General features: G+C 42.9%; 1 protein-coding gene across 12 annotated transcripts in view; it reads left to right on the top strand.

Moving 5' to 3' along the window:
* Positions 1-20,745, top strand: part of IKZF1 (IKAROS family zinc finger 1) — a 296,300-nt gene that overhangs the window by 248,771 nt on the left and 26,784 nt on the right. For all 12 annotated transcript variants that reach the window (XM_086964981.1, XM_086964977.1, XM_086964980.1 and 9 more), the window contains 2 exons: positions 1,885-2,052; positions 5,317-5,442. In XM_086964981.1, the coding sequence (XP_086821107.1) occupies positions 1,885-2,052; positions 5,317-5,442 (294 nt within the window). The remainder of the gene's footprint in view (positions 1-1,884; positions 2,053-5,316; positions 5,443-20,745) is intronic.

Genomic DNA, 20,745 nt, shown 5'->3' with positions numbered 1-20,745 from the left:
AAAGCTGTCTGAAGCAAACCTAAACGCAGGTACTGCGAAAATCATAAAAGTAGTTAAGGTCCTTCCCACAGAACTAAGAGCCAGCAAGGTAGTGCTCAGGGTCAAACATCTTCATCTCAAGGCTGAATTGTGATGCAACACTTCTTTATCAAACCCTCCTGAATGCTAAACATCATCAATACATCTCACCTGTCCTGTGTCTTCATTCTGTCAAGCAGTGCCCAACTGCTCAGCAATATCAGTTCTTGTTTTTGCTGCATGTTACAATTCCCAGTGTCATGAATATGTGTCCAGATTATAGTTTGGGGAGAATTGTTTCTCGGCGAGACGCTCATCAATTAATACCTGCAAACAATATCAATATGAAAACGTGATGACGTATACTTGTTGTCATTAACATTACAGGTGCATTGGTTTGCAGTACAGTTTCTTTGCTTTGCCTGTGTGATGCTCTTCTTCAATCACGTGATTTCTGTCAAGTAACACACATGACACAAAATATGACAGCATGTTACACAAACATGCAAAGGAGGGACATATAACTTTGAGAGCGTTAATTTATACATTAACTTTCCACCCAATTAGCTTTACTGACAATGGCTGCTTTTCTTTATTTTGTAAAATAAATAGTCGGTGTTTAAAAAGATTTGACGGTAAGGTGTATTTACCACCGGTAAAAATGTACCAGCATGTAGTGCTTTGTTAGGGTGAGGGGTTAATGTTCTCGTTAATGCAATCACAACCAACGGCAGAGCATGCAGTGGGGATGGGTGAGTGTACAAATCACTGCAGGCTAAAGAAATAAACAACAAACTGATGTCTGCTAATGAGCTGTAAATTCACACCGAATGCCCATGACATGCATCAAATGAACCTGAAAAAAGGCGTCAGAACCTCCTTGCATGCCTAGCAATATCTCAAATGCAACACCTAATGCACATACGAATTATACATATTGAACACTTTAGATGTTAAATCTGTGTTGTTTATTTTTTTATTAATAATGATTGCATTTCGTATTCGTAAATATTTTGTGCTCATGCTAGTTCGAAGTATTTTGTACTGTGACTAAAAGGCTCCATGACTTTGACTACAGAGGCTGGATTTTCCAGAATTGTGTGTGATTTTTTTTGCCTCCATCGCGTTCTTTCTTTTGCTCTTGTTTCACTGTTTGTAGTCATCTCCTCTTTCTTGTGGCTCTCCCCGTTCCCCTCTCTCTGTGTCCATCCCACCCCGCCTCCTCCCACCCTCATCTCTGTCTCCTGTCTCTTTCCTGATTTGTCCGCTTAAGGACAGACAGGTAATGGAGAAGAAATTGAAAAGGAAAATACATGGGAAAATGTAAATGAAAAGAAGTTATTATAACACTTATAATGAAGTGCCTTTCATTTAAATATAAGAATGTAACGCTGAAATGAACTTGTGATCCTGAAATGCATTTTTAATGAGTTTCCTTTTTATTTGCTGCTTCAGTGGCATATTTTAAAGACCCTTTGAAAAAAGCCACATTAAAAAAAAAACCCACCAAATGCCACAACATGCAAAATTGGATATTGGTTTATTCCAAAACTGCTGATCAGGAAGAGTGGCTCTTCAACACAAAATGTTGCAGTCACTTTATTTAAATGAGTTTGAATTTGCATCGTGATGTGCCATTCTGATTTGGAGGGAAAAAAAATTAGATTTTCAGATCAAATTGACCCAGTCGGTGAAGCGTTAAGGAGCTGGCAGGTCTAGTCTGAAAGCCTTGTGTTATATCAAACCTGCAGCCGTGGAAAGCCGCAAAGCACCAGTGGGGAAACAACCTTCTCGCTGAATTCTTTCTCTTGTAATATGTTGTGCTCTGTTCTCACATGTTTCCTCTCCTTCCCTCTCTCCCTGCAGGGGAACGCCCTTTCCAGTGCAATCAATGTGGTGCTTCCTTTACCCAGAAAGGCAACCTCCTACGCCACATCAAGTTGCACTCTGGTGAAAAGCCTTTCAAGTGCCACTTGTGTAACTATGCATGCCGACGGAGAGATGCTCTCACAGGTCACCTGCGAACACATTCTGGTAGGTGCAGTGCTCAAGATGCGCCGCAAGCCTCTGTCCAACACCTCAGGGCTTACAATAATGACCGGTAAATGTAGTTGTGTCAACCTTTTCATTGTTCCTGGCACCGCCATTTTGTGTACATGATGTAGAACATGATAGCAAAGCTGATAAAACCTTACATTTTTCTTCTTCCCAGTATTTTAGCAGGAGACATTCTGTGTGTCATTTTCATTCCACAGCACTTTATCATTCAGGGCTGTGTGAAGGAACCAAGTGGCATATTATCAAAAAGCCAAGAAAGCGGAGATAAAATTATCTCCCTATCAGGCTCAGGGGTTAGAGGTGGCAGACCCGGAAGCTGAGATCGGTCCTGGACCTGGGTTCAATTCCCCGCCTCGGCGGGTCTTGGGCTCAAAAATTCCACGGACTCGATAATTCTCGTTCCGGTGCCTACTCGACTCACAGGTTCAAACTCTGCGACTCTGGGCAATAGCTTGCTTAATCTCCACTACTGCCCCTCGCGGCGGGATGCCTGGCTTTCACCTTGTGGATACCCTGCTGGGGTTATCTCACAGGGGAATACCAGGACGGGTGCCCAAGGCAAGCGCCTTGATGCCTTCGGGTGATACGTGCGCTATATAAATCGCAATACATTTACATTTACATTTACATCAGCAACAGGGTGCTATCACGCAAATTCGCATGTTAGCACCCTTTTTCTCTACTCTTCCCCTTGCATCTCTAATGAGATGCAAAGGGGCGTTCCAGAGAAAAATAATAGGAGAATGTTGTTAAGCGACATTTCTCCTATTATCAAGGATTTCGCTAACCCTGTTAGTGATAGAAAAAGCTGCGCTAACCGCGGTTAGCACTTCTTTTTTTACACCTGGTATTTCCCTGACTTAGCCATGATATCCTATGGAAGGTGGATGTCATGGCTAAGTTTGTGAGCCCCTATCGTCAAGCTAACCCCAAACTTCGAGAGATTATTGTTGGTTTTCCAGCGATAATCTCTCAATTGGCAGTTAGCGCGAGGATTTTTATTACTTCTGAGATAAACTTTGCTAATAGCAAGTTATCTCTGCGATAATTTCCGGCGATGCTTAGCTTTAAACAATACGTTGCTAAGCATTGTTAGCGATAAATATCGCTAAACGTTGGTAATATGCCCCCACATTGGTAGCACTGGAAAGTGAAGTTCTATTGCTAACAGAATATATATATATATACATAATAAAGGGTAACAGTGCACCCTGACTTCCTCTGACCTGGTCAGCATAGTACCTGGCACATCCAGTGGTTCACCAAGACAAAGTTTATGAATGCAAAGGACAGCTATGTGTCTCTTTGTCCCAAGGCAAATGCCTACTGAGAATGCAGGTAGAGCCATATTTTGTGCATAGTAATTTTATTCATTCCATGTCCCACTGTCCTAACCAATAAAGGTGATGAAAATGCCATCAAAATTTACCAAAGATTAACACATTGCCCTGTTTCACTACCCACTCAATCATTGCCCTGAAAGTTTGTAAAGCAGATATATAAATGGAATCCACTGTTAGGCCGTAGCAAATCACCAAGCAAAAGGCATCCAATTCCCTGGGTGCAAATAGAAATAATGGAGGTGAAGAAGGTGTTCTGTAGGGGACTATGATCAGCTGTTAGAGAGTCCCATGAAGTGAGATTAAATGATGTGATTAATGGGTTGAACAGGATCTGGTACAGTGCCAAAGTATAAATGGCTATCAAGTAGCGAATTAGAAAAGCCTACTAAATCCAAAGACCTGTTCCTATTAGCTGAAAGGCAGCCAACCAGAATTGCTGAACAATCTTCTGTTTAAACAATGCTGTTTCACTGTCAATCCACCAACAAGATTTTGGCCTTAGTGGCTGCTAAGCAATCAAGGTTAATTTGGGTAGAACTCGATTCCTATTAATTAAAGAGAACCCACAACTATGGTGTTCCTTTTTGAAATTCTGAGTTTGTGCTTCTCCAGACCAAGTGCTACTAAACTGTACTCTGTATCAGTATGAATGACATGTCACTCCTACACCTTGTAGTGCTCTGTCTGATGTAACATTTCCTATACACTGATGTACAAACGTATGATTGATTGTCTCTGTGTAATGTGTGTGGGATGCAAAGTTCTCTGACAACCTACACTTGTATGAGTGGTACTATATGACTAATTAAATCTGTCTGAAAGATAGTGGTTATGGAGACTTAAGGGGCACTGTTAAAGGGTGGTGTTGAAGGAATCCGTGGTAGAGGAGCTCATGGGGGGGGGGGGGTGTCAACAAACATTCTCACACAGGGCACTACCAGCGCTAAAGCCATCCATGGACATAAAACCAAAAAGCAAAACATTGGCTCTTTGTATAAACAATGTGTTGTAACCTGTGGTTATTTCTATGCATCGTCTCTATAGTTCCCAGCTCCCTGCTGCTTAGCCAGTGTGAGTGTGATGTAAAGGCATGTTGATAAGTGCCTGTTGGGTATGAATATCAGTTGAAGAAAGTGGACTGAGTTGCAAGGATGCTGCTCCTGGAGGGGCATTTACTCTGAACCTGTAACCTGCTACTAAGATATAAATTATACAATAAACCTACATCTTAGAATCAACGTGACTTGGCTACCAGACTATCGGCCAGCAAGGGATTATCTTCATTATAACAGTATGATTAAACTTTTTTTGGTCCATGACTATTCCAGGCCACCCAAAGCTTAAAAATGTACTGGACGTGTGGCATTATTAATTTTTAATGTGTACTGAATTATTCAACACACTTTTGATGTGCTCACCTCAAAAATAGACAAGCAATCATATCATTTGATGAACTGTCATAAGTGCCTATGTTGAGAATTAAGTGCTGGTGCTGAGCATCGACAAATACAGGCTCAAATTAAGCACTGTCTGACATCCAAGGAGGTGGGGGGTGGGGTATTTCTAGCCAGTCTATGGGTGGTAGGAAGATGTAAACTGAATTGTCTTTAGATATTTCCGAAAGCATTGGAAGGAGAGCTGCCGAGAGGATAGTTCCAAAATAGGTGTTATTGTTTGAATGGTTCTAAGAAGTGGGGAATTTCCAGTGACAAAGCATAAAAATGGGTATTAAAAATAGAGAAAAATCAAATCTCAAGAAGCATAAAGCATTTCTAATGTCAGAAGAAAATGTATTTGGTGGAACACAGTAATGTGGTTAAACACTGCTCTACTGCTCTCAAATCAAACTTCAACTTAAAATCTGTTGCGTAATTTTTCCTAAATATTCACTTTACAGTTGGCAAACCTCACAAGTGTGGATACTGTGGCAGGAGCTATAAGCAACGCAGTTCTTTGGAAGAACATAAAGAGCGATGCCACAACTACCTGCAAAGCATGGGCCTGCCGGGCAACTTGTACTCAGGTAAGAAGCTGAGCAGTAAAAAGTCTTCAGAATCACAACCAAACAGCTCAGGTCCCACTTTAGTTTCTATCTGTCACAAATATAAGGGTCTGAAACTACATATATTTTTCCACCGTAAAGGTTTTCAGATGGTGATCTATTGGTGTCTTTAATGTAAGGCATATGGGGCCAGATGTACTAAGATTCAGTTCACGAAAGCAGAAACAAAATGTGCACCTTTTTATTGCAAATCGATTTTGCAGACCAACCTATATACTAATAAGTCAGTTCACAAATAAGAAATCGTAGTCAGTCACATATCGCCCTGAGTAATGAATATTTATTAGCCGGGTTGCAATTTTTGACTCACTTTGATTGTTCACTATCACAGTTTTGGGGGCCTGCAGATGTAATCAGATTACTACCTTTTTCAAGGAGTTTTAAAAAAAGAAGTCATTTTTTTAAAGCAACCCAATTTTTTTTAAAAGAAATGGGTCAGCTTTATGAAAACGTTTTCTTTTTTGAAAAGTTTCAGTTACAGTTGGCAGTGGTCATTTGAACCAAGCCTATTGCCCCTGAAACCTGTACACCAATTTGCAAAGGGAAGGGGTCCAAAGGCAACACCCATAATGAACTCCTTTCAAATTGTGATTTGTATTCCTTTTCTACACCAATTTACCGATTTGGACTGATTTCTCCGAATTGAGAAATGGGTTTGGTAAATCCAAAACTGCTTTTCAACAGTCGTGCACCCTATGATTTAGCAAAACAGAGGATTTGCATCTATTAATCATTACAAAGTTTGTACATCTGACTCATGGACATTGCATAGCAACACCACAGTGTTACAGGATATCCTAAATGAATTTGCTAAGTGAAATTAACTGAGCAAAGTAGCCTCTCTGGCTATCAAGTTTTGAGTAGATGGTTAAACGTTCACAAATCATTTACGTTTGTGTTGATCTCTACAGTGCCCTAGCTCAAATGTATACTGATAAATATATTTCACTCTCCCTCTATTCCTCTCTAGCTATACACAGATAAATTTTCCTGGCTGAACACTCGCCTAGACATGAAAGTGTATAGCTAATGCACTTGGTGGATAGAAGGGTTATCCATCAAGATTTTGATGAAGTTCCCAATCTGTCAAACTCTAAATCAGGTCTTAATTTCTTTACTTGCCTATATCCCAAAGATTAAAATGTCCTCCTGAATGCTAGATTTGAGAAATAACTGTAATTGGGGCAGGGGAAGACCTGGACTTGCAACAAGCAACTGACATCTTAGGTGAATCATGCATTCATTACCAAGAAGCTTTTTTTCATATAAATTACTCCAGAGTTTTTTTCCCTCAAATTTTAAATTTCACTGAACTTGGTGCTCAATAATTTTGCCCAGTTCTAAATGGACAAGGCACCCAGTAGTAAACAATATCATTCTTGAGCAAAAGACAAATAGACAGTCAAGATTATGCCATATCAAAGCATCAGTCCAATAAAATGTTCAATAAAAAATATTCTCAGGCAGTTTTCTTCTTTATTTTCTTGTTTCTTTTATCCTGTTCACAACCGTAGTTGTATTGTACATTGGTTCATGATAATAAGTTGATATAGATGATATCACCAAAATGGAGCCTGTAGCCGACACGTGTTTCGTCTCGGGGGAATCACCCGACGACTTCCTCAAGTCAAGCGCTATTTTCTGAGAGCAGATTCACCACATTCCAGGTAAAGCCTGTGTGTGGTACATGTAATATGGGTCTAAAAAATCTTTTGTATAATTCGTATCCTTTAAAGGTCTGACATGTTTTTCTAACAAATAATTCGATCGGACTTAAAATCTGGTCCAGATTTATGTGAGTGAAAATATATCTTCCAGGCAATCAGTTCCAGTATGATCTTGTCCAGGGGGAAGATGTTTAGATAGAACCTTGAAATGATAGATCCAACTGGTTTACCAACAAAATCCAAAGCTATCTCAGTAACCACACATAAGACGTCCATAAAGTCTCGTTGTCCGTTATTGAACTTGTCATTAAGGCACCCAGTAGAGTGACATTTTGAGTAAAGAATGTTCAGATTTTGGTAAAGTTACAAAGGAGTATCAACAATAGTAAGGTGTAGGGGTATTTGAAAGTTTGTAATATGTTCCTCAGAAGATCTTGTGACATTTAAAATGATGCTTTTATAGTTAAATGTGAATTGCAAGTATTTTGCTAGGTCATTTTACATGAGTTCATGCATCATGTAAACAGTCACAAAAGATACCACCAGGACTCTATTTTGAAAGGGAATGTCTTCTAGCAATACATTTTCTGGGCAAACCAGCCTCCAACAAAAGTGTGCAATGCTAGATTTAGAGAATTCTTGTGCATTTCTAGTACATATTTAAAATTTCCCCAGGCCTAGTAATTTCCAACGTTTGTGACTGCAGTTATGTTCACCCATAAAGCAGAGTACGTTTTACTCTGGTAGTGTGTAGTCAGGGGTAATTTTAAAACAGAACTGTACATTACATTATATATTTTTTATATTGTAGGGCCATTTTATCAGAAATGATAATTCGCAGTCTTGCAATCACACATATTACAATCAAACACAACCAAAAAAGTATTATCCAAGCATACAACTGTACAGTTCTAATTGCTTGTAGACTTGTGTTGCAATTGATCAGTAAAGTTCTTGAGAAATCTTGGTGCACACGTTATTCTTTCCTAAAAGATAATGCTTCCATCAGGAGGTAGACCACAGAGAGAGTGTACCACCCACGACATACAGGTTACTTGCTAATAATTAGGAGTTGCATTATGAAGTGCTTTGTAAGTGTTGCAAAGTAGTTTAGAAAGGTGTAATTTTTTCCTCGTTTAAGCCTTTGGGAGTGGTCAGAAGAGCTGCAATGCGACTGTATATTTTTGCCCCAATTACTAGACTGGCTGCAGTATGAAGAGTTGCCTTAGGAAGGTCTAATCATTTATTGGAAATTGCGAAGACCATTGAGTTTCTACAGTCTAATATTAATAGTAAAAGGGATTGAGTCACTTGTCTGAAGTTTTCTTCAGGTGTTAGTATACTTATAAATAGAAGTCATCTCAGATAGTATTGTGTACCTTCAGCTACAGTATTAATGTGAAATTGAAAATTGAGGTTTTTGTCTAAGGTAAAACTAAGAGATTGTAAATTGGCATGGGCAGACCTTGCAGAGTTTTAATCCGTGGAGTTCCGTGGAGCTACATAAAAACTCAGTGAATTTCCGCAGAGCTCCGCAAGCTGGCAGAATTTGGCATATTGTTCTGCTCGTTCTGATATTTGGCACTGGCAACTTGTTCAGCACTGTAAAATCAGCATGTACGGCACCACGCAGCATGCCTGAGGACGCTACTTCTTTCTGCTGCTCAAATACATTTTCTACTTGAGTGGCAGCTTTCTCAATGCGAACAGTCGTAGCCTGCCCTGACCACCCGCGTTGAGAAAATCTCCCCAGTATGTTTTCTAGCACCCAAAAATTGCACTAGGGGACGCGCGAGAAAAAACTGTGCCATGTGGTGCTTAGTAAAGTTTTTCTGGAACTCTGGACACTTGTGTAGGGTGGAGCCCATGCCTAATTTTAACATATTTTGCAATCTCCTGATTGTGTTCTAGCACTAAAAGAGTGTCGAGTCATTGTTAAACAAGAATTGATCAATTTTGATAGCCACTCAGCAGAAACTCAATTTTAACAAGATGTAGTGTACAGCGGGGAGGAGTCATCCAAGGTTGAATGTCTCTGAGGTTCCAAGCAATGAAAATATGTCTTCTAGTGAGGGCACTTTCATATGCAGCTGAGTTTCCTCACTTTGGAAATGCATTATTAAATAAAGTATTTTGAGTGTTTGAGCTTTAAATTTAGAGGTTCAATGTACATGATGCGAGATAGTGCGGACTCTTGGGAGACTGCTTGCTGGAGTAAGGAGGGGTTTGAGACAGAGTTTGCTATTTTTATTCAATGAGATCCCTTGTTGGAAAGTGGGTTTTTAGTAGTGGTAAATATGTATCTAACACTGGCAACAATACCACTAACACAAAATAGGGCTCAGAATAGGTTTCAGAAAATCATTCACATGCTTAACCTTTGGTAGCATTTAAAACACCACGTCAGTAAATAATTAAGACACAACACACAATAAAAATCCAAAACCAATTAATAAAAATAGGATATATTTTTATCTTTAAAATTACATCAAACCGAAAATAAAATTCAATGTAGGTAACCGGCGATATGAATTTTTTTAAGACATAGCATTATATAGCAAATAGAAACCTATAGCGCCTATTGTGACATCTGGTCACGCTAGACCAGGACAAAGTCAAAGTTTGGGGCCAGCTGTGATGAAGCCCTGCACGGCCGCCCCTAGCAGTACGTATTGGTCAAAGTCTTTAACTTTGGAGGTATAAACTTTTCTGTAGCTTTTCTTCTCGGGGTCCCTCGAAACTCTCAGCCAGTTCGGATTCGGTGAGGGTTTGCTGGCTTGCCTTGCGACAAGCTCCCTGTCAAACTTATGGAAGTCTAATCTCCAGAGTTTTACGGTGGGATTAACCAGAGATCCAGGCTGGCTTGCAGATGAAGAGGGGCTGCTATCTAGTCCTTTTGAAGCAGAGTAGGCTATAGTTCCAGATTGTGCAGCAATTGCAGAAGTTAGAGAGCAGGGCCTGGTTGGTGCAAATCATACTTCTCAGCATGGACCCTTCTTCTTCCTTAAGTTTCGAGAAGAAGATCTGAGAGGATCTATCCCTCTCAAATACTTATTCCAAGTTCTCTGGGTCAAGCAGGAGGGCACCTCTGTCCAATGAGGTGCAGGGGAGCACCCCAGAGTATGGCCATATCCTCCAAAGCGTGACACTATAGTCTCCCAGAGAGCACAATGTCTCCAAAATTCAACATGGCTGATTTTCCAGCAGAGAGAGAAGAGCTGGCTAAACACACCACCAGGATTCCAGGATGGGTAATCTCCATAGTCTCTCCTCTTCGCATCTGATCATTCCTTCCTTAATCCTCCTATCTGGCTTGGTTCAAAGAGTAGTGGTATGAATGAGACTGGCCTATCCTGCCTGTCTCCTCCTTCTATAGACAAATATTGTTTATGCCCCTCCCCCTGCTCTGGCATTCTTATGTAGCTGAACCATGCCCTCCCAGAACGGCTTTACAAACCCAGGGGATACTTATTACATCATCAAGGGAGCCTGGCTAATCCACTTAACTCTGACCAATCAGGACAGACCACTAGAAGGCTTAATTTTGGCTCACAGACAAAGTACAGTACAGTACAAGTCTGTACATTTTTAGATACATTCAATAATATCATAATGTTAGATTTATTAATACTATTCTAAGCAGTCCTTGAATTAAAGTTTTATGACCTCCTGCTTATTATTTAAGAACCTCTTGCCATGTTGACATATGTGGCTGCGGATTTGCAATGGGAAATGACTTGGGCAATTTTTCCAACACCAGGGCTTGTAAAACTCATTTTATAAGGACCTTGCCTATATCTACAGGACCCTGCACCCCTGGGGTACCTAGGAGATCCTTTAGGGGTCCTGAATATTTAATATTATTGCAGAGCCTCACTCCACAGTGCTCCTAGCACAAAAGTCGATTTTAGGAAGCACTTTACTATATGGTGGGGAGTGAAATGTGCAATTTCACTAAACCCAAGGCATATAAAACTAATTTTATAAGGGACTGCCTTATTAATGCCTGACCCCCACTCGTAGGACACCTAGTGGAGACACAGGGGGTACCTAATATGCCCAAACATTATAATGTATTCATTTTTAAGTGCCCCAAACACCAAAGTCTAATTTTGGCACAATTTGCATTTCAAAAGCAGTCCTTCAACACAGGACTGCTTTTAAACTCACCTCAGGGTCCAGCAGTGCACACATGCAAGTGCAGAAAGGCTTCTGGCCTTTAAACTGCCATGCCCTAATATATGCTAGGGTCTTAAAGGTAGTTATTATCCCTGTTATCCAGGGACGTGGCAAACCAGTTAAGGCTGGCACATTCAAAACTATTTTGACACAGAGCTTTTCCTTGATCCAAATGAATTGATGGGATGATTACGTTTCAGGTAGTTATGTTAAGACACTCAGAGAAGTGACATGATGGTATTTTTTAGATTCCTTCAAAGAAAATTACAAGATTCCCACAGCATGTCTTGGGATTTTCAATTGGAATGGTTCTCAATGGGGTGATGTGCTGCTTCACAGCATGAAATAGCATGTGAGGGTGCTTTTCTGCTTCATATAGTTGCAATTGTAAAAGTCAATATGGCTTAAAAAATATGTTTTGTAATGTTTCCTGTTATATTATAGGCTTTCTAAGTGGGATTGTAATGTCCAACTCATTCTACACATATCCCTATTTTCCTTTTGTCGTTACATTCTTTTGAGAACCATTGGAATGATATTTTATTTCTTAGTATTTTTAGCTTATGAAGGCCAGGTAGGGCTTCAATATATTGAACCATGAGCACAATGATTTCTTGAGCATGGGGAATATCTTCTAAAGAAGATGGGACTTTAAATATTTTGGTGGTTTGATTGCTATTTTTGAGGCTATTGACTCTTTATCTTGGTCTCTTATGATGATATTTGGTAGTGATACTGGAGCAAGAAGAAGAGAAGAGACTAGGAAGGGGTTAGGCAAGTCAACATGAATTGGAAACACTCTTTTGATCATACTACCAGGCACAAATCTGCCAATCTGATCAATAACTGTCTTGAGTTTGCTCTTAAACTGTGTTCAGCTCTCTTCAACATTCTTCCCTTAATATATTTCTAAGTTAATTTGTGTGTTCTTTAAGGTCATCTTAATTCATAATTATTTTTCAGTGCTAGTCCCCTTGCTATCACATTTACACTTTCTCATTACATATCCTTATAATAACATTAAACTATGAACAAGGAGCTAATAACATCATCCGTGCAACACTACTCTCCATTTTCTTTCATAATATTTGGTGCACTAGTCTACCTAACAGCCCCAATAATTTTCAATTGCTCATCCACAAAAGTGAATACCTCTATGGCAGTGCCACAAAACAGGCAATCCGTCTTTAATTTAAGAAAGGATAGAGTGCAATTGTGATAATGTCGTTTTTTGTTTATTAGAAGTACATAGTCCGAATTCACCCACATGCACAGCTGAACTTTTCACATGAAACTATTAAGAGCCAATTACCACCCCTATTGCTTCAATGAGGAGCTACTTTGACTTGTCAATGACAGTGTGCCTTGACTCCTGATCCCATATTACCTCTAACGTGGAAATATGATAGCTGATCACTTAGGCTGAGCCAGTATGTTTTGGGCTGATACATTTCAGTTACTGGGGTTGTGTGAGGCTAGTGAGGGTGTATTTTACCACCTTTGGTAATATTAAACATTTGATTTTCACTTGGACACTAAAGAATGCGCTGCTTATGTCTAGAAAATGATCAGCACCTATCAAAGTCTTTGAAGAAAGCTACATAATGCAGTATGTAACAATACAGTAACACAATAAGAGACAATACAGCATCAAAAAACACAACACAACAATAGGCCATGGTTACTCAATAATGACACAACACCTAATAACAATAAATCTAAACCACAAGATATAAACTACAAAAACAGAAAACAGTGCATATAAGCTACTACAACTTAGCACAACAAATAACAAAACAATACAAAAACACTATGAAAAACATCAAAATAAATGCATAACCGCAACACCATGACATAATGGAAACATAAGACATTACATTAACACCACAGCATCACACTACAACACCACTTTACAAAAGCATGGCTAAAAGGCAACAAAATAACAACAAAAAGAAAAACCTCTTACAACACAAAAGCATAGCATAAGGCATATCAACGCAAATAAATAAATGAATACACCACAATTGTATTGTTATGATGCTGTTTTGTTCTTGTGTTGGAGTTGTGTCATGAAGTTGTCTTGGTATGCTGTTGTTATTTGCAGGTATATTGTTATGTTTTTTATGTGGGTATGTTTATGTTCTACACTGATTTGTTGTTGTTTTGTGCTAGTGTTTTGATAATTTACTGTCGAAGTACTGTATTTTTTTGCTGTGTTTTACTGTTTTATTGTATTTGCGGCACACACAACCCTGTGTACCACTCTTACTTTATTTAGAAACAATTCAATAATGGCATAGCCAACTCCTGTGTACACAGCTGTAATTGTAGTTGAAGTATGGGTTTCCACCACCAAAAGGAAAAGAAAGACTGAGTTAAGAACCTTTGGGTTTTCAATGAATTTGAAGTTTTTTTTACGGTAGGAAAAGATCTTATTATTCTACCAAACTTTGACATCTTTGATTTTTTTCAGTAAATTTCTTTTTTTAAATTGTTTTCAGCAAATTCCCATGCTGCACATGCCCTTTGACCATATGCAGTGGGCAGGTTGGCTTCAGGGCCTGGCCGGCAGACATCCTCTCTGCCCTCCTTTGGACACCAAACACACTACTTTTGTATAGCATTTTACTTTTTTCGCACATGCCGCAGGGCTCCCGCCATACCAGCCACGCAAGCTCCACCCCATCGTACTGCTGTAGCACGCAAGCCTCCCACGGTGAAGCCTGCATGGGTCCATGGCACCGTGGGAGTGAAACTTGTGCAGTGGCTTTAGCAGGAGTACCACTGTGCTAAATTAGATGGCCATGCTGGGTCCTGTTGAACTGTACATGTACCGTAAAAAACTGTTTATTTAAAGTTGGGCTCCTGGAAGGTACCTCTGGCCCCCACGAGTGCCCAGGGGTCAGGGTGCACCTACCCAGCCCTTTATGTGCTTTACTTTTACAAATGCAGTACAGGGGCACCAAATTCCCAAGTCCAGTTAGTGAGGACAACCAGTAACTACTGGTAAGAGTGCACTTAACACAAAGCATGAGGCATGAGCACCATGCCAATACTCAGCATAGCACATTGCACATAAACATCATCAGCAGGGCACTAAAGTAAATACTAATCAGCACATCACCTAGTACCCACCTGGCCATAAGGCACTGGTACTAAACCTCACTGTTAGGGTCCCAAGCGCTGTACATAACATGCTGGTCCAGGGCTCACACCATAAATACGTCACACCCACCTTAGGCCTAAACTGCACTGTATGAGACATAATCATTAGTAGGGCAATGGGATACATATTCCTAGATTGCATACATCACCAACCCATGGTGAAGACATCCATTTGTAATAAGTGCACATATTTTTGGCCACCATCACATATATCCCCGGGGCCACTGAAGTAAATACACCTATAAGGCACATGTCATGAACACACACTAATAGTAGTAGGCCTAGCACTACAATTGGTGTAACTACTGGCAGAATAATACATCATATGCCCTATGGTCATGACACTTGTTACCACAGTGCTTCTGTGCAGAAACGAGATCCCCATCGAGAGTCGTCCCCCCGTCCTGCTCTCTGATTTCACACTGGCCCCCAAAGGTACGTATGTAGCAAGGGAGAACAGCCACGCCAGTGAGACGACCTCTTTTGGTCCCCACAGGCGGAATGACCCCTTAAATACCGCTGCCAGAGAGTGCAGTACCACACCGACGTAGAGGATGAGGCCAATCGATCTGGCCCATGCCCCACACCAACTAGGCTTCTGGTGTGGGTTGAGGCTGCCGTCTCTCCATGGCAGCCGCGCTATGGCTTTGCTACTCCTCCAGCCAAAGACCAAACTGCGGGGCCTAATCCACCCACTGGTGGGAGTGCGGCATGCACTACTATGGTCCTCTGGATAGCGCGGGTCCCTGGGATACCAGGGTATCCCTCTGGTCTCAGGCCCGCTAACCCTGAACTCCTTTAGGTCACGGGGCAGTCCTCCCAGCACTGGGGACTACTCGTATTCTTCACTGGGGCAATGCTGCCCCCCGTTCACGGGCTGGGGCCTTCCTCAAATGATGCTGGCTCTCCCTCACTGGGGAAGCATGCCGGCCTTGATGTAGCTGATGCTGGTACACGCAGCCCATAAAGCCGAACATGGCGCTACAGCCCTGTTTGCCATGGCCACCAGAAGGTGGAAGCAACAATGCTGAAGGGATACTTCGGGCAGCAGGACAGCATCGGACAGCGAGGCACGCTTTTTTCTGCACCAACCGGAAATCTCAAGCTGAGTTCAGATTCCAGCTCTTCTTTACTCTCTGCCGTTTCCTAGGTAAGCGGAGGGCAGGTGGGGGGCTCAGCCCAGCCTCCAGCACACAAGATTCCACGAGTAGTGTGGGACAATGTCAGGAGCGCTTCTCATGCTCTATCACCCAGCACCAAATAGTGTAAAGAAAGGGTGGTCTCCAGACCCAATACAGCGCTCCACACGCACTTCTAAATAACAGGGCTTAAAAGCACACAGGGCAAATCACAAGGCCATGGAACACCACAGGGGCATACCAGCCAAGTGTCCCAGGGAGGCCAGCACATGAAGCATTTTAGGCAGAGTGGTAGTCCTTCCCCTAGCCCCAGAAGGGTGCAGGTCAGCACTTTCTGCAGCCCAGTTCCATTGCGGTTCCTCCTAATACCACTCAGTGTCTTCTTCTCAAGTTCCAGTACAAAGTTCACTCTGGCACAGGGCTCCAAGCCCAGTCCAAACCAGTTCTGGGGGCACTTTACAACTATCTTTACAAGTGCACAACAACCTATTTTGTTAGTGTAGGCCTTGGCCCCAAACACACCACAGGGGGCGGAGCCATCATTGTGGAAGTGCGGCACAGCCCTATTCTGGTTCAGGTGCTACTCCTCCCACCACTCCAAATGCAGACCAGGTCTATTCAGGCTATCACTGACTCTTCCAGACTCTCTGGAGCCACTGCACCTCCCCAGCCCCTGTCACTTTAAGGCCATACAGCCAATACAAAACAGGCAGGCACAAAGACATGTAGCACATAGAAATGCTTACTTCTAAAAGTGGCATTTCTAAAATAGAGATAACAAATCCATGAACACCAATACGCAGCATTAATCACCTTTATTCCAAACATGCCAAACTTGATCAAGGTACTTCTCTCATGTCAGGAATTACCACTGAAGCACATATCAGGGAATCCCCAATGCATCCCTGTGAGAGGGCAGCCTCACAGCAGTGAGAAACCAAATAGGCTGCTTGTCACTACCAGGATATGCCACACTGTTAAGGCACATGTCCTAACTTTTACCTACACTGGACCCTGCCCATAGGGCTAGCTAGGGCCTACCTTGGGGGTGACTGATATGTAGTAAAAGGGGAGTCACAAACGTGGTAACCACTTTATGTGCCACCTCACAGCAGCAGTAAACTGCGCACGCAGGCCCTGCAGTGGCAGAGGCCTGAGACAGGTTTGAAAGGCTGCATTGGTGGGTGGCGCAAACAACGCTGCAAGCCCACCAGTAGCATTTAATTTATTGGCTCTGGGTATATGGGATACCACTGTACAAAGGACTGATAGGTAAATTAAATATGCCAAACAGGTGTAGACCAATGATTAGCCCTGAAAAGATGTCTCAGTCCTGCGACCGCAGTGTCTGCGCACAGTTAGTGAATTGTCATGTCGACCTGGGAAGTGCACTCACTTTCCAGGCCTTATTCTTCCCTTTCCTTACACATAGGCCACCCCTATGATAGGCCCAAGGTACCCCCCTTGGCAGTGTGCAATGTATGAGAAAGGTAGGACATGTACTGGTGTGTGTATCATCCTGATAGTGAACTACTGCTAATTTCGTTTTTCATTCTTGAAAGGCTATCTTGCCCATAGGACAGAATGGGGAATGCTTTGTAACATTTTACAAGTATATCTTACCATAGGGATAAGATGGAAAATGGAGATTAGTACCCCTGCACTCAGAATTTAATAATACATATTTTAGTAATGATGTTTTTTAAATTGTGTGTTCGATAATACCACTTTTAGAAAGTGGCTATTTTCTTGTTCAACCTTCCTGTGTGCCTCAGCCTGTTTCTGGATTGACTGTCTGCTTGTGCCAAGCTACCAAGGGGGTGAGCAGGGGCTATCTAGAGAGTGTATCCCCCTTACCCTGACTAGAAGCAATTCTTCACATTTGGACAAAGGTACCTAACTCTGCCAACTAGAGACCCCCGTTTCAAACAACTGGGATATAGTTGCTGCACACAGAGGCAGGGGCACAACAATACTTGATATGTGAAGCAACAGATGCCTGCTGCTATTTTGTAGACAAAGGAGAGATCTGGAGCAAGCAGCTGGTAGCTGTATTGTTGGGTTCTGGGCCCTAGGCCTGCATGTGATGACAAAGACACATAATTAGGGTACATTCAATTGGCCACGTGCACCCGGCCCTTTTAATTTGCAGGTGCCACGTCAAGCAGGAGACTACATGCCTCCCAAACTTTATTGAAAATAAACAAATGAGTTCAACCTGTGGGAGTGAATAAAACAACACAAAGAAACACCTCCGAGTCCATCAGTCTTTTCAGGCAGTCCCCAGGACAGTGCAGGATGAATGGGAAGGTATAGCTGGTAGCACCTGGGCATCAAAGCACGTATCCATAATTTAACCAGATGACTCTGGGCACAAACAAAGTGGAGATAGAGTCTGGACACTTCACCGACATGTCCTTGGGGTTACAGTCCACCGATGCGACGTTGTTTGCTCCCGTCTTCTTCCATAGTTTTGGAGTTGGTGTTAATAGTTCAAACTGGGGGCTGCATTAGCAGCGTTGGTAAGGTTTGCTGCAGAGGTTCTTTTGAGGTGCCCACGAAAGACAAACCTCCAATGGCTGGAATGACATTGACGTGTTGGGATGTTTTCCTCTGAGGGTTGGTGCCCCTGTATGTGTTGGTGTAGCAGTCATGACTCATCTCTTGTGCCAGGACTCCTTTGTGGCCCTTTTTCCTGGATTGTCACAGGACTGCATGGTCGTCGCTGTTTGACCGCCACAGTGTTATGGCCCAGTCGTTCGTGCATCCACAGAGTAGATGGCACAATGGCCGTGTGTGCTCTCATCAGCAGCACTTAGGTTCTTGAAGGGTCTCTGGATGATTTGTCTCCCACAGCGCCAGGAATGCCTCATCGGTCTACTGATGGTTCGCAGGTATAAGGCTCCATTCTGGTGGTGAGATGCTCCTTTATGATGATGCACATGGCAATGATGACGTTGTTACCATTGACAACCTGTACGACAGGTGGCAATGACTTGCTTGGATTGAGGATGACTGGACAGTCTTCGTGGCCCCATAACTTGTTGCATCATTGGTGCAGCTGTTTTTCTTCTTTGGCTTGTACAGTTGCTAGCAGGAATGCCATCTGCCTCAAGCATCCGGTACTTGGGAGCAGATGGTCATACTGGGAAGCATGGGGCAGAGATATGGTTGGCCCCTTCTGGTAGCTTACATTTGGTCCTTCCGCAGAGCTGTCACCAGGGACGTCACTCTACCTCGGTGGCTGGCTTGTGTCTGTATGTGCACTCTCCGGACATGGCACAAGTCCTCGGTGTTGTCACATTTCTTCATTTCTCCTGCGCATCTGTGGTTGTTGGGATCTTTAATGTGACAGGTCAGTCAGATACCTTTCTCTCCTCTTTAATTCTCCTTCGTCGACTCTCACTTCTTGTCTGACCACTTCTAGTCACGGGCACTACTCTCTTCTCCTTTTTTCTTTCTCTCACTTTGATGTGACGTCTTGCCACATGTTCACTTCACATGGACCTCTCGCTGGTTACGTCCTGTTCATAGAACTGTGTATCTTCTTCCGCCGTGGACATCTCGTTGGTCTTGTCCTTTTCATAGGACAGCACATCTTCTCCTGTCAAGAATGTGACAAACACCCACACTCTGCCTGTCCCTTCTGCAGGGATCTCCTTGGTGCTCTGCTCCAGAGATGGAGGGTCTCGGGCATCAGGGCAAGCCTGAATTTGCAGAGGAGGCCGATTTGGCTGGGCTGCCTTACTTTGCACTGACTGGGTTCTAGTGCAGTGCAGTGGGCTCCCACAAAGTGGTGCTGCCATTACTCCTTCCCTATCATGGCAGTCTCTCTGTAACTACGGGTTGCAAGGAGCTGGAGCTGCAGTCGGGGAAACACTCACTCTGGATACAGCTACTGGCCAATGCACGCTCCTCTCAGCTACGGGTGCTTGGGTTGCCAGAGGGTGGGGCGCCCACATGGGCGTCGCAGACAGGCACGGACTCTCAGGCAGCAAGGTCACCTAGCAGTACGTTCCTCACCAGGTCTCCATGCCGATAGACTCTTCTCCCGGGACCAGGTGAGAGAGGATGGGGATGGGGAAGAATTTACAGCGGCGCTGCTCTGAGCCTCACCTCTTTGACCTACAGCAGCATTCCCTTACTAGTTCTGCCAGCCTGCCTTTAGAGTGTGGGAGCCAGGAGGACTGCGGTTTGCACCAGTCAGTTGCTTATCTCCTCCCAGGCTTATTCTGTTGTTCCCGTCTCTACATGGGCTGTGGTGCTAGCCAGTCTTCTTCACTTGAGAGCCTCCTCGAAGGGTGCGAGCTGGGCACTGCGCTTTGGGCTATTCACAGTGCATTCTCACCCACGGGATCGCTCACAATGGTCAGCTACACGCACATTAAGCTTGGACGACGTTTTCCTCACTCACTGGGGGGCCTTCTTCTTGTTTTGTCCTTCCTTGGCTGTCGTGCTAGCAGCAGGTGAGGGGTGCCTTTGTCTCGAGCTACACTTCCCCACATGAGGAACTGCAGAGCTGCTGCCAGAGTACACACGTGGGGTGAGACCCGTTCATCGCATTGTAGAGTTCTGGACCCTATACCCCAAGGATGACACATAATTAGGGTACCTACAACTGGCCACGGGCACCTGCACCTGGCCCATTTTATAGGCAGGTGTCACATCACTTATAACGCCTGTGCTGGAGGGGTGTGGGGTAAATGTAAAATCCAGCCCAAGGGGAGTGCTACGCAAACAAATGATGGACAGAATGCTGAATAAATCATACATTTGGCCCCCATCAAGTTATCTGGGTTAAATCCATCGTTCTTTTGCTCACCATGCCACTCCAGTTTAGACCCAGCCATATGCAAATCAGTCTTGACCTTGTGCCTCATGGGAATAGTCCAGACCGAACTACCAAGCCAAGTCCTCCCTGGACCGGAAAAAAGCATGCTGGGATCGGTTTCTGGGTATTACCCTTCATTCCCTGTACTCTTCAATCAGATTTATAAATACAAATGACTGTATTTACGACCCTAAGGAACTTGAAAAAGGTGACCATACACTGATAAATCATTCTACTCCCATGATTTATTGTGTTATATTATACGACTCAATCCAGTACAATG

This window comes from Lissotriton vulgaris, chromosome 4_1 (assembly GCF_964263255.1).
Source record: "Lissotriton vulgaris chromosome 4_1, aLisVul1.2, whole genome shotgun sequence".
Taxonomy (NCBI): Eukaryota; Metazoa; Chordata; class Amphibia; order Caudata; family Salamandridae; genus Lissotriton; species Lissotriton vulgaris.
The sequence above is the reverse complement of the archived record's forward strand: the minus strand, read 5'-3'. Positions and strand labels throughout refer to the sequence as shown.